A 21107-nucleotide genomic window follows, 5' to 3' on the forward strand; every position below is an offset into this window, starting at 1 on the left:
CCCTTTTGAACCAGTGGGTGCCCGGCGGCGGTGGGAATTGAACCCACAGCCTCCCGCAGCCGAGGCGGGCGTTCTACCACTAGGCCACGGCTTCGTATCGTATCGAATGCGGCGCATTGAAGCGCTTGCTTGAAACGCGACTGTTCTGGGCGCATTTTCACAAGTCTGTTCGTACGTGAGATTTCTACGTAAGATATGTAGTACTTTCAATTATTAGTAGAATCTGCATCGCTCAGACGAGGAAAACGAAAGGTAGAACAAGTTAAACGCAATCCTAAGAAGCCTTTACCACTGCTGATTTTTTCGCGGAATCGAATGGTGTTCTGTTTACCTGACGCATTTACGAAAACAAAGAAGTACATCAAACTATGCACACACAACACGGCGAATACATTTATGTGCTAAATACCCTCAACGTATTTTTTTTTTTCCAATATGCATCCGCGCACTTTTCTTTCCCCGTCAGTTATATGCCTTGGTTTCCATGTGTGCACGCGCTTTCTGCGTTTTGCTCTTTAATTGACGACTCTTTCATTATGCTCATTTTAATAGAAGTCATGCTGGTATTCATATCACCAAAATGCGCCGTTTTGTTCGCCGCAGAGCATAAACCGGGACATTTTTTTAAAAACTCAGTTGTTGGCTGATGGTGAACTCGCGAACGCACCCACCTTACCGCGTTCATCACTAACTGGGTGAGAACAGGGATCAGAAACCCCCTCAGTAATGACTTCCCTCGGCGGCAGTCAAACTTGTTTCTTCCGATACCGTGGAGCCATATCGCTCGCCGTTTGAGGTTTTGTTTGTCACGAGGGACCGAGGAATAGCTTGCCCCCCTTGGCAATGCTATGCGAACATCCAACAGCACAGCAAGTAGGCATCCTGCTGCAGCCGAGCGCGTCTTCAAAAATGTAAAAAGCCTACGCTCACGCACAGCGCACATGTGTCCCGGTGTTTCTACGCTCACTAATGGCGCCGTTTTCCCGCGATAACGAAAGCCGCGCAGGTTATTCGTCACATGTGAAGCCTCGTCCAATGGGAGAGCGCAAAACGGCGAAGAAGTCAGGAGAGGGGTAGAGGGCAGGGAGGAAATTCTCCTTTCCTATTTGAACAATGGTTTGCGCTACCTTTGGAACATACAGGGACCTTATGTTGACAGGGATGGCACCGCCATCTAGGAGCAGTGAAGTGAAGTACTGTATCATGACACTAACGAGCGCCGAAAGGGAGCCCTACAGTTGTCGCAGAGCAGCGGCGGCTCCAATGCGGTATAGCCTGGTGTTGGCACTTTCCGCACATGGCTTGTCTTTCGCGATGGATTATTCTGTGGCGCCTTGTCGCCTACGGAGTGCAGCTTTAACATGCATCAGCAATGCTTACACGCCGTCTACTACTTCGCTTGCGATGACCCCAACTAAGAAAACTGCTGTGCTAAGTGGCACGAAAAGGCAACGGCGTCGATGGGCCAGGAGGAGGAAAATACTTTAATTAAGACCAGCACTAAGGCCCAGTAAAGAAGAGCGCTTGCTCCGCTAAGGCCCGTTGTTGATCCATAGAGGAGTCCGAGTGAAGCCAAGCATTCCAGGAAGGAGGGGGAGGGTAAGGGAAATAAGGAGAGGTAATGGCAGTGTTACATGAATACACGATGTGTTTTGTATCTGCCCTTATCTTCGGATAGTTGGGGCAGTGAGCTGTGCAATGCCATCGAAGTTATAAAGCATTAGTGGGGTGAATCTCGCTCTGGTCTGGCGAGAGACACACCAGCGTAAAGCAGAATGCCTTCGCGCATTCGCGGCGAACTTTGCCACTTGCATTTCTGAAGCTGAACGCATCGCAACTCAACTGGCTGTCCAAGACACTACGAAGTCGGACCAAAATGCTCGTACCATCGCCGAAGCTACTCGGCAGCTGGGCGCCACTCGCCAACAAGACGCCGCGCGCCAAGCAAATGTGAAACACGGTCGCCGGCCTGCAAATCGCGCACCTTTCGTTGCAGCGGACCGCGAGTTCACGAAGCAAACATGCAACAGCTTCTGTGAAGACACGTTTCACTTTCATGTTCTACTGATTCCTATGAAAGAGGGATCAACCATAATTTTTATTTACCCTAAGCTAATCAGAATTTTTTTCCACACCGACATCAGCTGTTAGGCTTGTAACAAATGTCGGACGCAATGAAGGTATTCTTGTGTCTGGGGCGACTTTGGTTCGACTGTATGTTCAGAGCTGTACGCTCTTTAATTTATTAGCATGCAATTACCTTGAGATTGAACACTGTGACGTGTCCCGTCCGCAGGCCAAGGTAGATTTTGCCCCAGGCAAGCACAGTGCAGGTGATGGGCGCCGCCGCGTTGTAGCTGTTTATGAATTCCCCAGTCTGTAAGAGGAGCCTGGTGTTGGTGGGAATATGCATTTCCCGACATGCACTGTTCAGTACCCATGCATACTAACTAAAACCTGACTAAAATGTGAGGAAAAATTTTGGTACTGAAAAAGAAGAAAACGAAAATAATTTACCACACAAAACATAATAAAGAATGCTTTGTTGTTGATCTGCAAGACCAACAAATATTTAAAACAATTAAGAACTCTGGTATTCAATACAATATGGTAAGAACATTTGACGTGCCAGAATTCTGAATAAAACCTTGCATTACTATATATTATGGCAGAATTACCTATTTGTTACATGCTGAAGTCTTGAAATGAAGAGAAGATGAATGACAAGTCGCACAGAAATAAAAGGTGTTTAAAACACTGCAAGCAGGCTTAGCTGTAGCGCATAACGGCACAGGTGGTGCAATGGCAGTTACGAGCTAGCTTGGAAAGCAGATCGCTTGCAAGATATGGCCCGCGCGACCCGCCGCGCAGTACGCAGTTGATGCCAGAGTACAGTACAACGCCGCCCGCTATCCCTCCCCCCTCGCCGGTGCCTCCAGCGCAACGGAAGAAGGCGCGCTTCCTCCCTGCTTTTCTTTCTTGCGCGCGCGAGATTTAGACGCCGTCGTCGGCTCCCCTCGCACGTTTTCCCTCGCATATACAGGATACGGCGCGCGGCGACTGCGTTATCGCCCTTGGACTTTACACGGAACATCTATGAGCCAAAACCAATTTTAGGGCCACAACGCGTCATAGACACCATCTTTAGATAGCAAATACGGATCTCAAGGGCCATACTTTTATTGGCTGAAACCCAAGATACGTCATAGTTGTCGCCCCCGGCACTTTGGGCGGCCAATGCCATCATCAAGCCACCAAGCCAAGCGACACGAAAAGTCAAAATGGCCGCTCGGGCCAGCGCGGGGTGGCAGTTCACAACGTATGATGCGGGAACGGTCCCACAGTTGCGACGCAACAGTGGGACCGTACAGCTTCCATGCATTCGGTTCTATGGGAGCTGTGCCGGGACCTGCCGAAAACGACGTAAGAGCCGGGAAAACGCAGCACCCGGGAACGTAACAGCGGGGTTCTACTATAACACTATACGATGCTACGACGCCATTGTGACGCTCACTCTTCGTTTCCGATGCCTCGCGCTTGTGCGAAACGACACGCGTCCACGCATCCAGTACCTGGTGTTACATTCCAAAGATGAGTGCTTTGACGAAAATGGACAATGGGTGCGCGTTACAATCGAGGGCGCATTAGAATCGAGTAAATACGGTAAGCGTTTCTTTTTCGAATTTTCGTGCCGAACCTGCATATAACGAAATCCTCTTTATAACGAGGTTTTTCGGCAATTAGTCAATTTCGTTATATCCAGCTTTAACTGTACTATGCACTCATGGGTACAACTGTCCAGTTTGTTTTTGAAAGCAATTAGAAGTAGGGGTGTGCGAATACCGTAAAGTAGATTTCCAGCACTGTTTTGGCAGATGCCGTCAAACAAGAAATTAAATCTGAAGGACAGTACATGCTACGGAGGAAAGATGAGCAGGATGTTCGCTGTTTTGCTCGCTGCAAATATGGGTGGCTTGTGCAAACTGCGGCCGTTCGTTATCGTGAACGGCATTTTAGGATTTCGCGAGCAGCCAAAAACAATCCAACCTCAACCTTCACTCGGACATACCTTCACATTACACTTTGATTTTAATAAAATCACCGCACACTACATCCGCACTTAGCGTAACGATCCCCCCCCATTGCGGTAGCAGCGCGCAAGACTCGTCGCTGTGCGATTTGTGGGTCCGCGCTAAAGGCATTCGTGCTCGCACGGTTACATGTGAGTTGGAATGGACTCGGATGTTCTGCAAGCTGAAAGCCAATTTCGAAATTGACAGCGTGTGTGTAGTGTCAGCAGTCACCGATGCAGGGGCTGGAGGGGAAGGGCTGAGAACGAAGGGACATACCGGCAGCCAGGCGTCAGAGTGCATAGTGGCATGCAAAAAGAGGCGTGCGAACTCCTTATAAGTCCACGCACAGGGCGGTCAAGGATCGAGGACGATTGGTTCCAACAGGAAGTTGATTCCGAAACCCGAAACACAGCTTTTTGCCCACTTACGACAATCGGCCGTTTAAACAGAGTATTATTGGCACTGTAACAGACAAGCTGTGGCCAAAGCTTTGTGTTGTCCACCCAGTCACCGTCTACGATATCTCCCGAAACAGAGGTTTGCTAAGCTGCACCAGTGTCATACACATCCATTATAAACACGGAGGCAACGGAGGCAGCTGAGGCAAGCAATGGACGCGTCACCATGTGATCAAACATGGCAGCACCAACGGGATCACCACAAAAAGGGTCAATAAGTGGAATTAACACACAGTTTGTGAATATTTGCTTTCATAAGTGTATGCCCACATAGTTTTTTCCACTGCCCTTGTCTGTGGTTGCTGTACATGACACCACCTTGCATTACAGTCGCAGCAGTGAAATGTGATATTAATAGGTCCACAGCACGTACACCCCTGCACTATGTACAGTATTTTTGTGTAGTGTGTATCGTCATTTCTATGTGTGCAAAATGCACATTTCACATAAGTAACGTGTCTGTCAGTTGCGACTTCTATGCCCTCACACTTCATTCATGCAACAAAGCCACAGACTCCCATGCCAAAATTTCCATGCTGTCACACTTTCATGCAACAACACCAAAGACATCAAAGGAGAAAGACACAACTCTGTGAATGAGTTACAGAGGCATCGTCATGTACAGTCGGCTACAAAAGAATACAAGACATGGGTTCCACGACAGAACTGAATTTCTGCACTGTTAAGACGTGGAACTTCCAATATAATTAAATAACTTTGTAAGTCATGAAAACCACTACAGACTAAGGGTTTGACTTGAGGTCATATGCCCAGGCTTCCCAGAAGTACAGGCTTATTGCAAATACCCTCTCCCACATGCTTTTGTGGCAAACTGTACAGTGTGTTCCACTGAACAGAAAGAGGGTTGCATCCTCATTTAAAGATGCTACAAACCTCGGGAAAGCATGATGCGTAAGTCGCCTACCTCATAAGACTCTCACCTCAGGGTCGTAGGACCGAAGAATCCCGTCGAGCGAACCGGTGTACACCACTGCAGATTGGTTCTTCACACTGTACACCTCGATCGAATTCACTGTCATGCTACTTCCCAGGTACTTGACACACTGGCTGGAATCCTTTTTTTCCCCCCAGAGAAAACACAGAACTGTGGTTAAGCCTGGCAAAAACAAACAAACAGACAAAAGACGAGAAAACAATAGCCTCTTCAGGTGCGTACAATAGCCCTTTCAGGTGACAATCGCGTTCAATGTGACAAACTGTGAAAGGGATAAGCTCAGTTAATGCCTCAGTGTCTGCTTTGGTGGTGGCCAGGCAGGCACACATTCAGAGAGCCAGAAGAGAATTTATATCAGATAGCTTCAGATTGGCGTTTACGAGCAATTGTATTCATGTAAAAATATAGTGTTCCCCTTAGTACAGATTTTCTGTATATTATTAGGTTTCTGTGGCTTATGCGAGTTTCAGTGTGAATGTACATGGCTTGCGTACATTTCAGTGTGAACTGTCATGATAGCTGCACTCTCGCTATTGCTGATCGCAAATAAATGGTGAATTATGTTTTTGCTTCCTCCCAACTTGCCTGAATCACAAGTTATGAGTGGACAGCTCACACAATTTTTGAGATCGTTCTGCGATTCTGGTGTCCATAGGTGCGGTGAGATTTCTAAGCATAGAAAGGACACATTTGAGTTAATGGGTTGTCTTGTCTAGGCAGATTTAACACTAGGCACCAGACAGTAAATGCTCCCATTAGCATTTCAGCACATGAGTCTTTTCACTCTTTCCGTACCGCACCCATTGGGCATCGTTTGCCTGCTATCGATGGTCTGAAACGGCACTTTTGAGACCTTCCAAGCCACTCACGGACACACTGCGCTATTGGGCTTGAAGGAGAACTATATTTTCGTTTTCTAAGCAGTTTGCATTTTCCCCACCAGGCGGTAATTTTTGAACGCACTCTGAAGTTTCGCGATCGTCAAAGTAGAAAGCAAAAATGGCTGCCTCCGAGAGTGGCGTGCGTGCTTCGAAAGATCACAGATCTCGCGATTCCGCTGTGTCTGCGGCTGATTTTATCAATAGATCGAGCAGCAGCAGGTCCGAGGATGCTGCTTTTTCGTCAGACGCGACAACGAAGAAAACCAGCCCGGAACATCGGCTGCCACAGCCCGGCATGCCCAACTGTAGTGCTTGCAGTCAAATTTTTGTAGCTACAGTAAAAGCTTGATGATACGAATCTCTCGGGGTCACGAAAAATATTCGTATTAGCCGAAATTCGTATCATCGAAACACAATTAAAACTACTGTCGAATCTCGATAATTCGAACTCGAAGGGGCCCGAAAATTTGTTCGAATTAAAAGGACGTATTTTTGAAGTATTCGTGCACCATAGCACGATGCACGAACGGTGCGAGTCGTGAAATAGCGCGGCGCGCAAGCGCATAGCAAGCGCGGGCCACGAAACTGCCCACGCCGGCTAATGGTCGCTTCCCGATAACGACAGAAAACAAAGCTTCAGGGAGCGAGCGGGCAGCGCCAGCACACGGGTACGCGCGGAGACCGTCGAAGGTGAGGGAGGAGGGCGGCAGGAAAGCGGATTTGGCCGCGTCAACTCCGCCGCTTCGGTGGCTCCCCTCGCCCTCCCTCTCAACTCCCTCGTAGCTCTCTCACCTTCGACTCCGTGCGCGCCCGCCGCCGTGCTGGCGCCAGCTTATTTTAGCCGCCCCCTGAAGTTTCGTTTTCTGCCGTTATCGAGAAGCGAGCGTTTGCGGGCGTGGCAGTTTCGTTGGCCCGACTGTGCCTCCGCCGCTGCTTCCCTCTGCGCTGCTGCCGCAGCGTGCAAGGTCGACATGTGACTAGAAAATAGAGAAGGGTTCACTGCCATTTTATGCGTGGCTGAGACGTCGGCACTATTGTGTGCTAGAATACGGTTGTCTAGAACACTCTAGTCGGCACGTACACGCTTGTTCCGGCGCGATGCAGAAATGGCGACCTTGCAATTTGAGAGAGGGTGAAATTTCCGCCGCGGGTTTTTTTTTTTTTCCCGTTCCTTCGCGCGCGGCATTGAGGGGTCTCTCCTGAGCTTTTGCTCTATGGCGGTGTCGGAGCAATGCCGGTCGGAGGCGCCGCCGCGTGATTTGGCGCGCTGCTAAGAGCATTGTCGGTGCGCGGTATGTTCGAAATAAGCGCGTTCGAATTCGCTTGCTTCGCGTTGACGTTGAACGAAAGCACGTTTTTCATGATAGTCTCGCTGTGCAACAATTGTGCTCAGTGTTGACGTTGCGAGGCCTAGCTCTTTAGCCAACTCCGTCCGCTTCCTCTTGGGATCCTCATCGACCTTTCGAAGAATGTCTAATTTCTCTTTAAAGGAGCGTGCTTTCCGCTTGCGAGACATAGCTCGCTGCGACTAGGCAAAATGGCGCAAACACGAAGAACGCGGCCCGAAGCGCAGCAGCCACTCCATCTGACGGCTCGCAGAAAAGGAGGAGAAGTACAAAAGCACCAAAAGCGCCACCGCTTCAAACTCTTCGCGCCCTGTCGCGGAGTCCGCGCGGTCCGGCGCTGCGCCTCCGCACCAAAAGAGAAGGAGAGAAAGCGCGTGACTGCGCGCTGTTCTCTTTCGCGGCCGTCGGTAGGGCGGCGTTTATTCGTATCATCTGACGCAGGCTGAAAATCGATTCGTAACAACCGTTCTCTAGCACGTTGCAAAGTAACGTGGCTCGGCAGGGACCACAGAAAAATTCGTATCATCCGGAAATTCGTATTAGCCGTGATCGTATCATCGAGCTTTTACTGTAAATGCCTGTTCAATGAAACATTTTGCTTTTTCAGAGATAGTGCCTATTAGATGGCAATACATTTTTTATATCTCATAATCTCCATTACAGCCTTTTCTTATTAGATACAAGCGTGTCCTTACAAACTTTGTTCTATTTTATCCCACAATCTTGATTTTGGCAATTTATATTTTTCATGACATACATCTCATCAATAAAGCTTTTATCCGTGAAAAGTGCATTCATTTTGATTTTTGCTTATGTACTATTACATAAAATATTGGGTGAAATAGTTCCTTCAGAAAAAAAAAAGAAATCTGGCATAACTTACAGAAAACAACCATTTTCCCCATAGTAGGGAAAGAGTTAAGTCACGCACACCGTAATGTTACGCAAACTGTTCGCATTGAATGTATACAAGGGCCCGTACACTGCATTAAAAATGTCCATTGTTTGAAGGTTGCAGCAAAAAACTGGATTTTAATGCCTTAACGCCATTGGCTGCCATTTCAAAGCTTGTCCTCCGAGGTAACAAACACGGATCTAGTTTGTGACAACAGCAGATGCATAAGTTCGTGCAAACTGCCCAGTTCAAAGAAACCTAGCACAATAGTACTGCACATCTCCATGCAATGGCAGGTGGTGACAGCCTGATCGAGTAACAGGCCAAGAGCTGCATAGAGATAAGAGGAAGCACCGGTGGCTCACAACCCTTTTGGGCCACACCGGCCGCACTTGTGACTTGACTGTGGCAAAAGCTGGTTGATTTAAGCTATCATGTGCACTTACGCCTTTAAAGTGCTGCTGTGTGACAATACATTACTTTGTGTTTCAGCCATGCAACATTATTTCATGTTGCACTGCAAATACTTGTGAGCCATTCTTTGACACAAAGAAGCATCAAAAACCACTAAGTAAGAGAGCCGTAAGAAAAAAAAAAATTCCCAATAAACTATAAAATAAAATACCCTGCCATCTGCACGCATGCATGCAAAAAAGGCACCTTCGTCCAGTCATAACAATTTTTTAAGGCAAGTAAGCAATAAGCATGAACGCTAGAACCAAACAGCAGCATCAGGTCATAACATTAGCAAGGCAATATGCATTAGAGCACTGCACGGGCCGATTTTTCAGCCCAGGCCCGTTTTTACGTTGGGCGGCCCACCCGAGCCCAATCAAAACTTTTATGGCGAGACCCGGGCCCGGCCCGGGCCCGGAAATAATCTACGTTACCCGCCCGGCCCGGCCCTCCACCCCTTTACCTTAGGCCTTGAACCCGGCCCGAGCCCAACTCGAAACCGGCCCGAACCCGGCCCAAGACCAATAAATACATGTTTTTCAGAGTTTAGACGCCCGAGAATAATTCGCTGCACGTCACATGCACACCACCAGAAAGCCCGAGCCCGGCCCGGGCCTGCGTCAAAAAGCACACGCCGTGCCCGAGCCCGTGAAAAAACTGTTCTACCCGACCCGGCCTTTCGGGTAAGCCCGAGCCCGTGCAGTGCTCTAATATGCATTGGGGAATAATAATACCAAGCATCCCCTTTCCTTAGCATAATAAAATGTGAGTTCATCTAATACAGCTTTCTGCTAGCAGTGGTGCAACTGCCAAAATAGGATTTGGAGAAATTTTTGGAGCAGGAAAATCCAAATTTGGAGCAGGTTACTGGATAAAAAAGCACCGTTTTGGAGCACTAAATCGCAAATTTGGAGCAGTTTCACAAAGAACGCTTACTCATAAAACGCCATAAAATTTACCCTGCATAATAAACGCACCCCCCAACTTTGCATTGGATTTCTGGGGGAAAAAAAAAGTGCGTTCATTATGCAAGTATATACGGTAATTCACATTAGCAGCATACGTGAGGGCAGGGGTGCGATCGGAGATCGTTGTCTGGAGCGCGCGTTCAGTTTCGCCGTGCACGGTTGACCTAGGCCGCGCCCAGCGAAATTGAACGCGCGCTGCGAACAACGACCTCGATCGCGTCCCAGCAGTGCACTGCACGCAACTTTTTCCGCCAAACACGTGGAAAGTACACATGCATTTCTTCACGAGTGGTTCGCTTTCGTTTTTTTTTCTGACGATATGTTGCAACGTTCCGGCGGTAGTCGAAACATGCAGCGAGTGTCTGACAATTTGGTGTTTCGGCGGTATACAGCGAAAATTGGCACCGTTTCACAACTGCGGTGCCTGTTGCCGCATGGAACCGAACCCTGGCTAGTTTTGTGCATTGCGTCGCCTACAAAGCTCACGCCGTCAGTGCCGGGTCGCTTGCTGTACCGTACAAGCGAGTTTCCCGTGGAGTATTCGTACCCGCTCCGCTCGTGATCGCGTGCACAGATACGGCGAGGATGTTGTTGAGTCAACGCGGCAATGGCGAACTGCTTTCGTTACTGCAAGCAGCGCACACTCCGCGTCTCCGCGAGATTTTACTGCATATACAACAAGCCGCACTGCAACCAGCAGCGAAAATATTCTTCGGCGCCCACCACCAACAGAGTTACCAGGTCTTCGAAGAAAAAGTAGCCGAAAAATTCCGAAAAGTAGCCAAAATAGTCACCAACTGAGGCAAAAGCTTTAGTTGGTAGCCAAAAAAGTAGCCACAGTGCAGCAAACCAACAATTGAAATTTTTTGATGCGAAAATAAAGAAAATTTGGGAGCAATTTTTCTGCCGCACACTTGCATGCTTTCTCATAGCCGAAGTGGTGTCGCCAGTTTCAGTACAATAAACTTGCTGCACGTCGTTCTTGTACCACTATGACTTCACTTCAAGCGTTCCCGTGCGAACTGTACGACGTCACACACGTTCTACTCTCCCTGATACGCAGTCGTATAGTCACATAGACATTGGCACTTGTAATGTTATGGCTGCCATGATGCGCTTTCGTCTCTGGCGCCAACAATCATGGTCTTTGGGGTTCTCATAGAGGTAACCGTCGCTATGGGTGATATTAGGACACCACCTATTGGCTTCCGTCCTACGAAGGACGCAAAAGCATAGCCTTTAAGACTGGTTAATTCCTGTAACTCAGAAAAAGCTGCCTGGGCTTGTTCAATTATCCATCCATGACAGCCCCGTACTGCCCGAGGCGTTCATATCAGCCAACAAGCGTTGCATATGAAGGATCTCGGGCAGTCCTGGATAGCCCAGGACGACAATTCGAAGAGGCCCACTGACCAAATGGCGGCTATGATGCATTTTCAGCTCCTGAATTCCCTTCCGGAGCATGCAAGATACAAAAACATGGTCTTCAAGATCCGGCGTTTGGTCCCGTCGCTTCGAGGGGGCCCGTCGGGGGGAGTTTGATTCGGACTCTACATATACAAATTACCACCACCGAAACTAGCCAGAGACTAGCCAAGTCGCCAAGCGCGATTTTAGTTCGCCAGGAGCCTCTAAAAGTAGCCAATTTGGTGAGAAATCGCCAAACCTGGCAACCCTGACCACCAAACAGGCCAACGTCTCGTCTGGGCACTCCAGTTTGGATCTTGTCTGCGCTACTGGTACTGTAATGGCGTGTCAAGCTGCAAGTTGCCAACACGGCCTTTATTTCTTGCTAAAACTAGCGTAACCGAGAAATTTCGCGGCCGGTCAGGCGTTTTGGCGCAGCGTGGCGCAATTTCAACGTATATCGCAGTTTTGGCGCAGCTCAGCGCAAAAATACGAAATTGTATTAAAATGGCGCAATTGGCACAGCTGTTGCACCCCTGTGCTAGGAATTCTGTCAAGCCTATACCCTCAGTCCCGAGACAAACCTGAACGAGTTCTTAAAGCACACTAGATTGTAAATGTCTCTTTAAGGAAATGTCTTCAAATGCTGTCGTCTCAAAGCAGCATGAGCTATGCCATACGGCGAGTACTTTATGACTTAGGCTATCAGCTCACCAGGAGGTTGTGACGACGTGCAGAACAGTCAGTGGAACAGGAGTAGACGTAATGCCCGAGAAGCTGTGAAGAAAAGAAAAGAAAAAACAAGCTAATGTCGCAGCTGTCAAGGGCCTTCACGCAACCCAATTAGACATTGACTAGAGCTGCGAAAAATAACACGCACCTGCCAATTACAGCAGAACCTCGTTGAAACGATTCTGCGTAATACATTTTTCAGGATGATACATTTTTTTCCCTTTTCCCTATAATACGTTGGATGATACAATTTTCGGATTATACACTTTATTATATGGTTCCCGTGAAGATCGTATCAACAAGGTTCCACTGTAATAGGTACTGTAAATGCCACGTTTGCATAGCTTAGTCAATAAACAAAATAAAAAAAAAATAGAAAAAAAAATGGGCAGACTTCACAGATTCCTCTGGCTCTAAACTCGTACTGTGACAACAGCAGGCTCTTTCAGAGCACACTGCCATCTTATCAAGAACTTTCTTGCAATGCATTTGGCATCTTTTTTGTCTGATACAGTATTGTCCACCATGGCCTTAGAAATACATGCACAGATGCTGGTCTCAGAGCCCCATACAAGTTCACAAGCTCCAAAGTGGTGTGATCAATAGCGCAGTGGTTAGCGCATCCGGCCCCCAACTGCACAATGCCACAGGGGCATCATTTCCATTCCCAGTGGTGGTGGTGGTGGTTTTGTTTCTCTTCTGCACATGGCGAATGTGAAGTCGAGCAGTCACGTGATGATGACAAGGCACCATGGCGTAACAGAAAGGACGGATTGATAGAGAAAGCCCAGTTTCAGGCTTGTGCCTGCTGTCGCAGTAAAATATATAGAGTCAGAGAAGTTAATGACACAAAGCCATTCTTTTTTGCGCTGAACACATGTCATTCGTTTATTGTACCCAGCCCAGAAGTTCCACACTGACTTGGCAGACGAGATAATATTACAGTCAAACCTCGATATAATGAACCTCGATTTAACGAAATTTGCCATGAAACAAACTATTTTATTTGCCCATCTTAGTTCTATTGAATTAATGAAATCTCGACATAACGAAATTCTCGATATAACGAAGTTTTTCGCTGCAAGTACAACTTCGTTATATCGAGGTTTGACTGTATTTCCTTTTTCCTTGCCCTCACAACACTAACACTTTTAAGCGCACATCAAACGTATATTCCTTCATGCGAAGAAATTTCAGGTAATAATAGGTAAATGGACATCAACTGCACCCAGTTTCACGGCAGGCTAGTGGTGGGAAGCCCTACCTGAATAAGCAAAGACAAACAAGCAACGAAGCCAGCCAGGTGGCAGTTTTACCTTGAGCGCCACAATGGGCGAGTCGTGCGCTGAAATTTCTTGGCAAGGAGGAATTTGATCCAGTTGTGCCTCCTCTGTAAGGCAGTAACAAAAAAAAAAAAAAAAAAAAAATTATTATGCAGACCCCAAACACTGGAAATTACTGTAAGCGAAGCTTTCTGTACTGCTTGGTTAGTTGACAGTAATTGGCAGGGATGTTGATGACGAATGACATGTGTCCACATAGTTACACAGAACACACAGCGAGATGTGTCATTGCCTTGCAGTGCGCGTGGCAGACGTGTTAAACGCTATTTAAATTGTGGGGCTTTATGTGAGAAAACCGCAATCAGATTACGAGGAACGCTGTATAGTGGGGGACTCTGGATTAATTATGACCGCCTGGGGCTTTTAATGTGCAATTATTATTTAAGATTTGAGCATAAATCAGATATTTAAACAAAGGTGCATGTAGCTAACTCACCATGCATCACACCTGATTTCATCAGTCAATGTTCTTTGTTCGTAAACAAGACTATAGGTTAGACGATTTAGATGAGTAAATGGAAGGCCCTGTGCAGATCTCAATACACACACTCACACAGACACAAACATGCGAAGAAAAAGCTGGCTGTTTGCTCACCAATTTCCCCGTCTGCCTCTTGCTTAGTTGTCCTGGCTTTTTTCCTGCGATATCAAAACAAGACTCGTTTCAGTCATGGGTGTCTCATTAAGAGACTCTGCCAGAGCATCATGTGCTGACAACAAAGAGAAGCTACAAAGAGATGTCAAATCAAAACACATCTCTTTGCAGTTAAAGGAAAGAGACAGAGGGACATACCTTCTGTAGATGATTCTGAGAATAGTAGTAAAGAGCATTTATTGTAGTATTTTCAGGGTACAGTACTTCAGAGAACAGCATCTTGGAAAAGTTATAAAACGTACTAATTCAGTGCAGCCATAAAAAGTTCAGAGCACAAGTTCAGATCAGGGGCCGCATCCACAAAAAAGTTACGCTACAACAGTTTGTAAGAGCAGATGACAGCCAATCGTGATGCCAGGCACTTACAAACAAAAAGCTTCGTGAAGTTGGCTACAGCTGTCCTTTTTTAACCCATTAACTGGAAAAAAAAATTTTTTTTTTCGAAGTGCGGAATTTGGTTTAGACCTGCATATTTAGTGCAATTTTTTCCTTAAAAATATGATACCAAGAATGGCTGTTGCATTTTTACTGATGTTGTTGGAAAAATGAGCAAAAGTCATCATGCATTATTTATTTGTTGAAAAACCAACTGCACATATGCACATATGCAAAAATTGTGGGAAGTTCAAGACGAGTTACGTCATTGGCAGTTAAGGGGATAAGAATTTTTTTTAAAGCTCTGTCATCAATTTTTGGACAACGACACTGAGGGCACATATTGCATGATGGCCAGACTTTTTAGGTCTTTATGATGAGTCGCTGCTGGCTAGCGCAAGAAGCAGGGCCGGTATAATGTAGCGATTTCTTTTATATTTCCTTTTTTTAACAGTCCACTGCTCACAACTGGCCGATCATGGTAATAACGTAGGCGGAGCCCAGCTTGGACCATGACGATGTGCGGAAAGAAGGTTCATTGGAATAGAATCATCACATTATCCCAGCCCTGGAACTGACACAGTTGCGCACAGCACAGGAGAAAGTGAGCATTAAAAATTCAAGAAAATAAATCGCAAGGGAAAACTCGCAGCAATAGTGGGAGCGTTTGAACGCACAGTCACCAACATTCAAACACGAGAGTCATGTTCAAGGGCAGCCTCTTAAAAACTAACCATGCAGCATTGTGAAAACTACGAGGCATCATGTAGTGGATAGCAGATTGCTCAAGAAATGTTGCTGCCCGAAGTCAACACTAAACAGCAGAATTATGGATGTCAAAAGCATTATTTAAGGCATTTGAACCCTTTAAGCGCTGTCAAAGGGCCTTACTCTGTTACATTTTTCCTTTTTTAAAAAGTGTCAAGGACAAGTCTGTCTTGTCCACATGCTTGGGCGCTTTTTCCAAGTGCCGGTAACGTGCCGGGCTCGTCCAATCCATTTTGACGTCCTGGCGAGTACCCTCTTTGGCAGCTAGGGGGCTTACGGACTCCGTTCGACCGGCAGAGATTTAAAGAACTGGCACTTGCCGGTTGCGTGTTGCTGCCCCTTGGGCTAGCACGTTTTTCAGAAGCAGGCCCTACTAGTCTTACGGCATGGCACTTTGTAGACTTTATCCCGTCTACAGCGGACAAAGAACGTCCAACAAGGTAGTGCGTTGTCTGCTGTAAAGGTCGAAGCAACACTGGCAAAAAGGAAACATGCTTCTGGTGTAAGGAGTGTGGTGCGATACTTTGCCTTATGTATGGTGTTTTGAGATCTAGAATATAAAAGTAACATTCTAATCCTTCATAGCTGCTCTTCAGGAGCATTGAATTTTCGCATTTTCAAGCCTTTCTCGACAAATTTTTGCTCTAATACGTACCTGTAGCATCAAGCGGTTGCGACGGAACTGTACTCCAATCAACTACAGTAAAAGCTCGTTAATTCGAATTTCGCAGGGACGCCCAATGAGTTCGAATTAAACCGAAATTCGAACTAACAAAATTCATTGAAAAAACGGCAGGAATTGAGACCGGGTTGTTGGAAAATCACTCAAAATATTTACTTGCGAAAATAATCCGTGATCACTGTCTGTTTCTCTTCTTTGAATGCGATCGCCATAGCCTTGTTTTCCAACGCGCGAACGTGGCAGAAAGCATCCTCTGCGTCTTCCTCGAAGCTGAAGAATAGACGCGCGACACGCATAGCCTCCATTAGTTCCAAAGCTGAGGGCCGCGTGGGTGCATCATCCTCTTCATCATCCGCACCTACATCGACGACGGGCGCTTCTCCACCAGTAACCTGCGGGATGATATCATCGTCGGTGATTGTGCCGCAGACCGTTGCACAGCGATCTGCATCGACGTAGTCGTCGAAGGTCACGTCCTCCAGCGCATCCCGCAATCCGGCAGGAATGACCACGGCCTCGCGCTCGTCGGGCTCGCAAGCTGTGCCCTCATTGGTCACACAAAAGCCACTGTGGCGGAAGCAATTGGCAACAGTTGTTGTCGTGACCTGATCCCAGGCCCGCACCAACATATGCAAGGCCGTGAGCAGCGTCACATCGTAGCGACACGGCACCGAACGACTTCGTAGCTCTGACGTACACGAGGCCTAGCGACTTAATGTGCGGCACACAAAGGACACGGAGACTACGCAGACACGTCCGGCACGAACCACCACACGATGCGAAGAGCGAGCGCAATGAAGACAGTGAACGCCGCTGCGCTCGCGCCATCTATCGTTGAGCCTTGAAAGCTTGCGGCGGCAGTATAAAATACCACCACGCAGCGGCGCGCAGTTCGAATTATCGATAGAGGAGCCGATGCGCGCGTGAACTAACGAGTTGGTTAACCCATAGACGCCTATATATTGTGGCCGGACCATGACCATCAGTTCGAATTAACCCGAAAGTTCGAATTAATGAGGTGCGAATTAACGAGCTTTCACTGTATGAAATTTCTAGTCAACGTACATGGTTTGTTATTTCGTATTTTCAGAAACAAGTTCTCAATTTACTATCCCCATATTAAATATACTTTGAACCTGAAATAAAATTGATATCCAAATGTGCAATAAAAAAAAGTAATTTTCTGAATCCTTTTATTTTTGGATTGTTTGCCGACACTTAAAGGTTTAACATCACTCCAAGTGGTCAGAAGTGCTGTGAGAGTATTCTAACTGCAAGCGGTTGGTATAACCTCCATATATGAGCATGCATGTCGCTGTTCTGTGGTACGAAACTGCTATGTGTATTCTGCACTAACTTCAACAACACTGAACAGTTCTAGCAAAAAAAAAAAAGAAAAAAAAAGCTGCAACAAAAGTGAACTGTAAAGTGACACAAAAAGCAAAGTAAAAACAAGAGAAAAAAAAAGGAAAAAAAAAGTTGTATTTTACATTGACCTCCAGTCATCACAGGCAGTAGTGGACTGCTTGCAGTATAGAATCACACATTTGAGCTATAAGAGCAGCACTTTGTTGTTTGTATAGTAAAACCTCGTTAATTCAGATTTTACGGGACTGAAAAAAATGTCCGCTGCAACAACTGAGGATGAAACCACGGTCGCTATCAACGCGATCATAGATGCGTTGGACGCAGTTTTCTAGGCACGCGGCCGACGCGCGTAGTGAGTAAAACGAAACTACTGTTCGCCGCAACCGCTGCGGAGAAAGCCGCGGCCGCTATTGACATGATCGTGGATGACGACTACGCAATTATGAAAGCCCGCGGCCAACGCGGTGTTATGCACGGCAGAACACGCAAGAATACAGACACAAATAGGCACGAAAAGTTCCGGCGTTGCTGTCATTCACGTACGATTTCAGCTTATGACTAAGGCGATGCGGACTTTGCCGCTTCATTTCGATTGGACACTAGCGCCGTTATTGCTCTTTTGAGGCACTCCTCGCTCACCGAGCTCTGAAAGTTGTCTGAATTAACCGATGTGCAGCCAAATAAGTCCGTATTAAAGGGTCCATGAAACAGTTCGGGCAAATTTTGTAGACGCGTAGGATACAGCTACAGTAAAACATTCGCGTCACAATTTAAGTGAAGCGTCTGATATTAAGAGAGTTAGGGACGATTACAAGTTACCCTCCTCCCTAGCCATGCATTTCCTCCTCAACTCGTTCGCTGAGTGATTGGGGCTAAGCACCGCCTTCGCTGGCTCTGCGTTATGTCGTGACGTACGTTGACGTCTATTTCCGGTTGTCTTGGAGCCAGTGCGCAAAGGCTCTCCAACCTTTCCGCTAGCCACCCGGCCGTTGATCCCCAGCGAGAGCGATTAAGCAGCGTGCATTGCGAGCGTTCTGTCGCAGCGCCGAGCGTGACCAGTATTCCGGTAACCACAGGCGAGCTGGGTGTTTTGACAGATAGCCAGAGGCGTAAACTAAAGCCCCTCCATACCGCTGTGATGAAGGAGCTTCGTAGACGTACCTGAGTGGCCTGATCGGCATGCGCGGTCAAGCCATCTGGTGGCGCAGAGCTTAACCAGCCAACTACAGAGCTAATATTCCTGTAGCCAAGTGTAAAACATTTTAAACATGACAACGTGTTCAAGATTACGCTCCTGCCAAAAATTTGAGCCAGCAGCAAAGTAGAAAAAACTTGGTTACTGCTATTTCAGCTGGGTGTTCGGTTGAGCTTTGTGCCACCAGGCGGCTGCACCGTGCAAGCAGTTCGCTTTTGCGCCTCCGTTCATCACGTAAAACGTGGTAAAGTGGCCAGTACACTTGCACTTGCATTTACCTGAATACCGGACACGCTAAACTCTATTGTGGCAAACCTTTGACGTGAAGCGACGGCTGCAAACGCTGCAGATGCTGGCGCCGTTTGGATTGGTTTGGATACCGAAAGTCCAATGCGCTGCAGCCACTCCGCTTGTCTGCTGCCTTGCGGCGGGGCACCATGTCGCAGCTTGACATGTCACCTATCGCTACGTTTGCAGCGCACAACGCAACAAGGGCGAACCATGGTGCTCGCGAAAAGAAAGAAGAAGACCAACACTGACCGCGCAGCTCTCGTCAACACGGAGCACGTTTTAACACAAGCAGTGGGCCGGAAGTGCTTTTAGTGTAGTGATACATGTCCTTGTGCATTCTCTTTCTGTTACTTTCTTTTTATAGAAACAAATTAACTAACATCTAAACTATTACGAACAAGATTTGTTCACCATAATGTTGGAAAAATTATCGATGACGCGCCCTGGGCAGCCAATCAGATAGCTGGCCCAGTGACGTGTTCTGGGCAAATCGCGTCATCTGGGCACAAAACTCAGCCGCTTGGCGTGCTGCAATTGGTAGCGATGTACCTTTTTAAAACCTTATAATAAATTACACGCTTTACGTGGAGCGCTTAGATGCGTCAATTAATGATCAGAAGGACCTACTCTAATGACTCAGTACGTTTGTACAAAATCGTTTCAGGGTCCCTTTAACGAGAGTTTGATTGCATTGAATAATGCATACGCCGTCCGGAACCAGAGGACGAATCCGAATTAACCGATTTTCCAAATTAACAAAGGTCGAATTAACGAGGTTTTACTGTAACTCTGCTAATGGAAAAACACATAAGCACAATTCTTATGGAACAACTTTTCTGAAAAACGGCCCTTCGTGCTCAGGGCATTTGTCAAGTTTGTTAAGGAGTACCCTTGGGAGTCTTAGAATTTGATCAGTTTTCATTGTTCAAAACAACAGTGAACTCTTGCTCAATTCCCCACACAGCTGACACCGCCTGTAATTTCCTTCCTAGATTGCTTATCCAGAGTTCTGTTCACCACAGATTTATACTTGGTTGAAGGTATTTATATGTACAGGAAAAATTAACACATGTACATAAAGTGAAATTCTCTGTCGACAAAAATGCTTATCTAGGTGTTGCAGTCAGAGAGCTCAAAGGTGTACCATCCAATAACGTAAAACCATTGCTAGGAATGAAACAGGCCACTGACCTTAGCCAAGACGAAATTACATTTCGAGATCTGTGTGGATCTCGTGTTCACAATGGTAAGCCGGCCATGCAGAATGTTGCTAAATAGCCTAGAGCACACAAAGAAAAATTTGGGAGTTCAGGTGATTGACGGTTCCAGATGATCTGTTCATTGTGTTTCCAGTGCTTTGAATGATTAGAGATTCAAGATAGAGCCTTGTTGTCAGGTTCTTCTCAGTGGCTATGATGCACGCGTTTTTCGAATTTATCTTGTGACCCGTCTTATGGGCATGCTAGGTGACCCATCTTATTGGCATGCTTTGTGACCTGTCCTACGGGCATGCTTTGCGCTTTTGTAAGCAACCAGCTTAAGTCTTAACAGCCAGGCGCTTTAGCATTTGTGTACCTCGTGGTGGTTGGCTCCCCGTCCCTTGCAGTTCTTCGTTTTGCCGTGGCCCTTCTTGACGATGGCCCCCCGCTCACTTCGGGTGACATCGTCGGCATCGATGAGCCGGTCGTAGCTAACGATGTGGCCAGGTTGTTGACGTCGATGTCTGCCCCAAACTGCTGGAGGTGGGGCAGCAAGAGCTGGGCCATCTCCCTAACTGTGGGAGCAGGTGCTTGGGAAAATGAACCTCCCGCCTGTAATGTACGCATAGTTAAACCCTTGATATAAGGAACTTGAATGTAACGAAATTTCTATATAACGAAGTACATCACCTTTTATAACTTCTTGTCCATAGATCACCATCCATTTTTAATCTCAATATAAAAAAGTTTGTTTATACATGATTTCAATACTATAATCAAATTTCACTGCTGCTGCGTAGGAATACCGACCCCATGAATGGGAACTTCCGGGGACACAGATGGTCAAATGGTTGAATTACATGTGGCTGCTTGAGAATGCACCTCTCAAATCGCACGCCAAAGCGGAGCAGCATACATATAAAGTCCAAGTGCGATAAGATCCTACCCTGCCGCTGCTTTAGGTACGAGTGAAAAGTTTTGAGGGTGAGCCGAGAAGGATGGGGGCTTGATGAACACTGTCTTCCCACGCAAGCAGGGTGAAATGATGGGGGAGTGGTGC

General features: G+C 47.0%; 1 protein-coding gene across 1 annotated transcript in view; it reads right to left on the reverse strand.

The window, feature by feature from the left end:
* LOC119458913 (zinc finger protein 106-like) overlaps nucleotides 1-21107 on the reverse strand; it is a 129201-nt gene that overhangs the window by 26813 nt on the left and 81281 nt on the right. Inside the window, exons 5-10 of the mRNA XM_049670759.1 lie at nucleotides 20424-20659; nucleotides 14110-14153; nucleotides 13488-13561; nucleotides 12154-12216; nucleotides 5473-5607; nucleotides 2261-2377 (exon numbers count right to left, since the gene is read on the reverse strand). Of these exons, the coding sequence (XP_049526716.1) occupies nucleotides 2261-2377; nucleotides 5473-5607; nucleotides 12154-12216; nucleotides 13488-13561; nucleotides 14110-14153; nucleotides 20424-20659 (669 nt within the window). The remainder of the gene's footprint in view (nucleotides 1-2260; nucleotides 2378-5472; nucleotides 5608-12153; nucleotides 12217-13487; nucleotides 13562-14109; nucleotides 14154-20423; nucleotides 20660-21107) is intronic.

The sequence above is a fragment of the Dermacentor silvarum genome, chromosome 7 (assembly GCF_013339745.2).
Source record: "Dermacentor silvarum isolate Dsil-2018 chromosome 7, BIME_Dsil_1.4, whole genome shotgun sequence".
NCBI lineage: Eukaryota > Metazoa > Arthropoda > Arachnida > Ixodida > Ixodidae > Dermacentor > Dermacentor silvarum.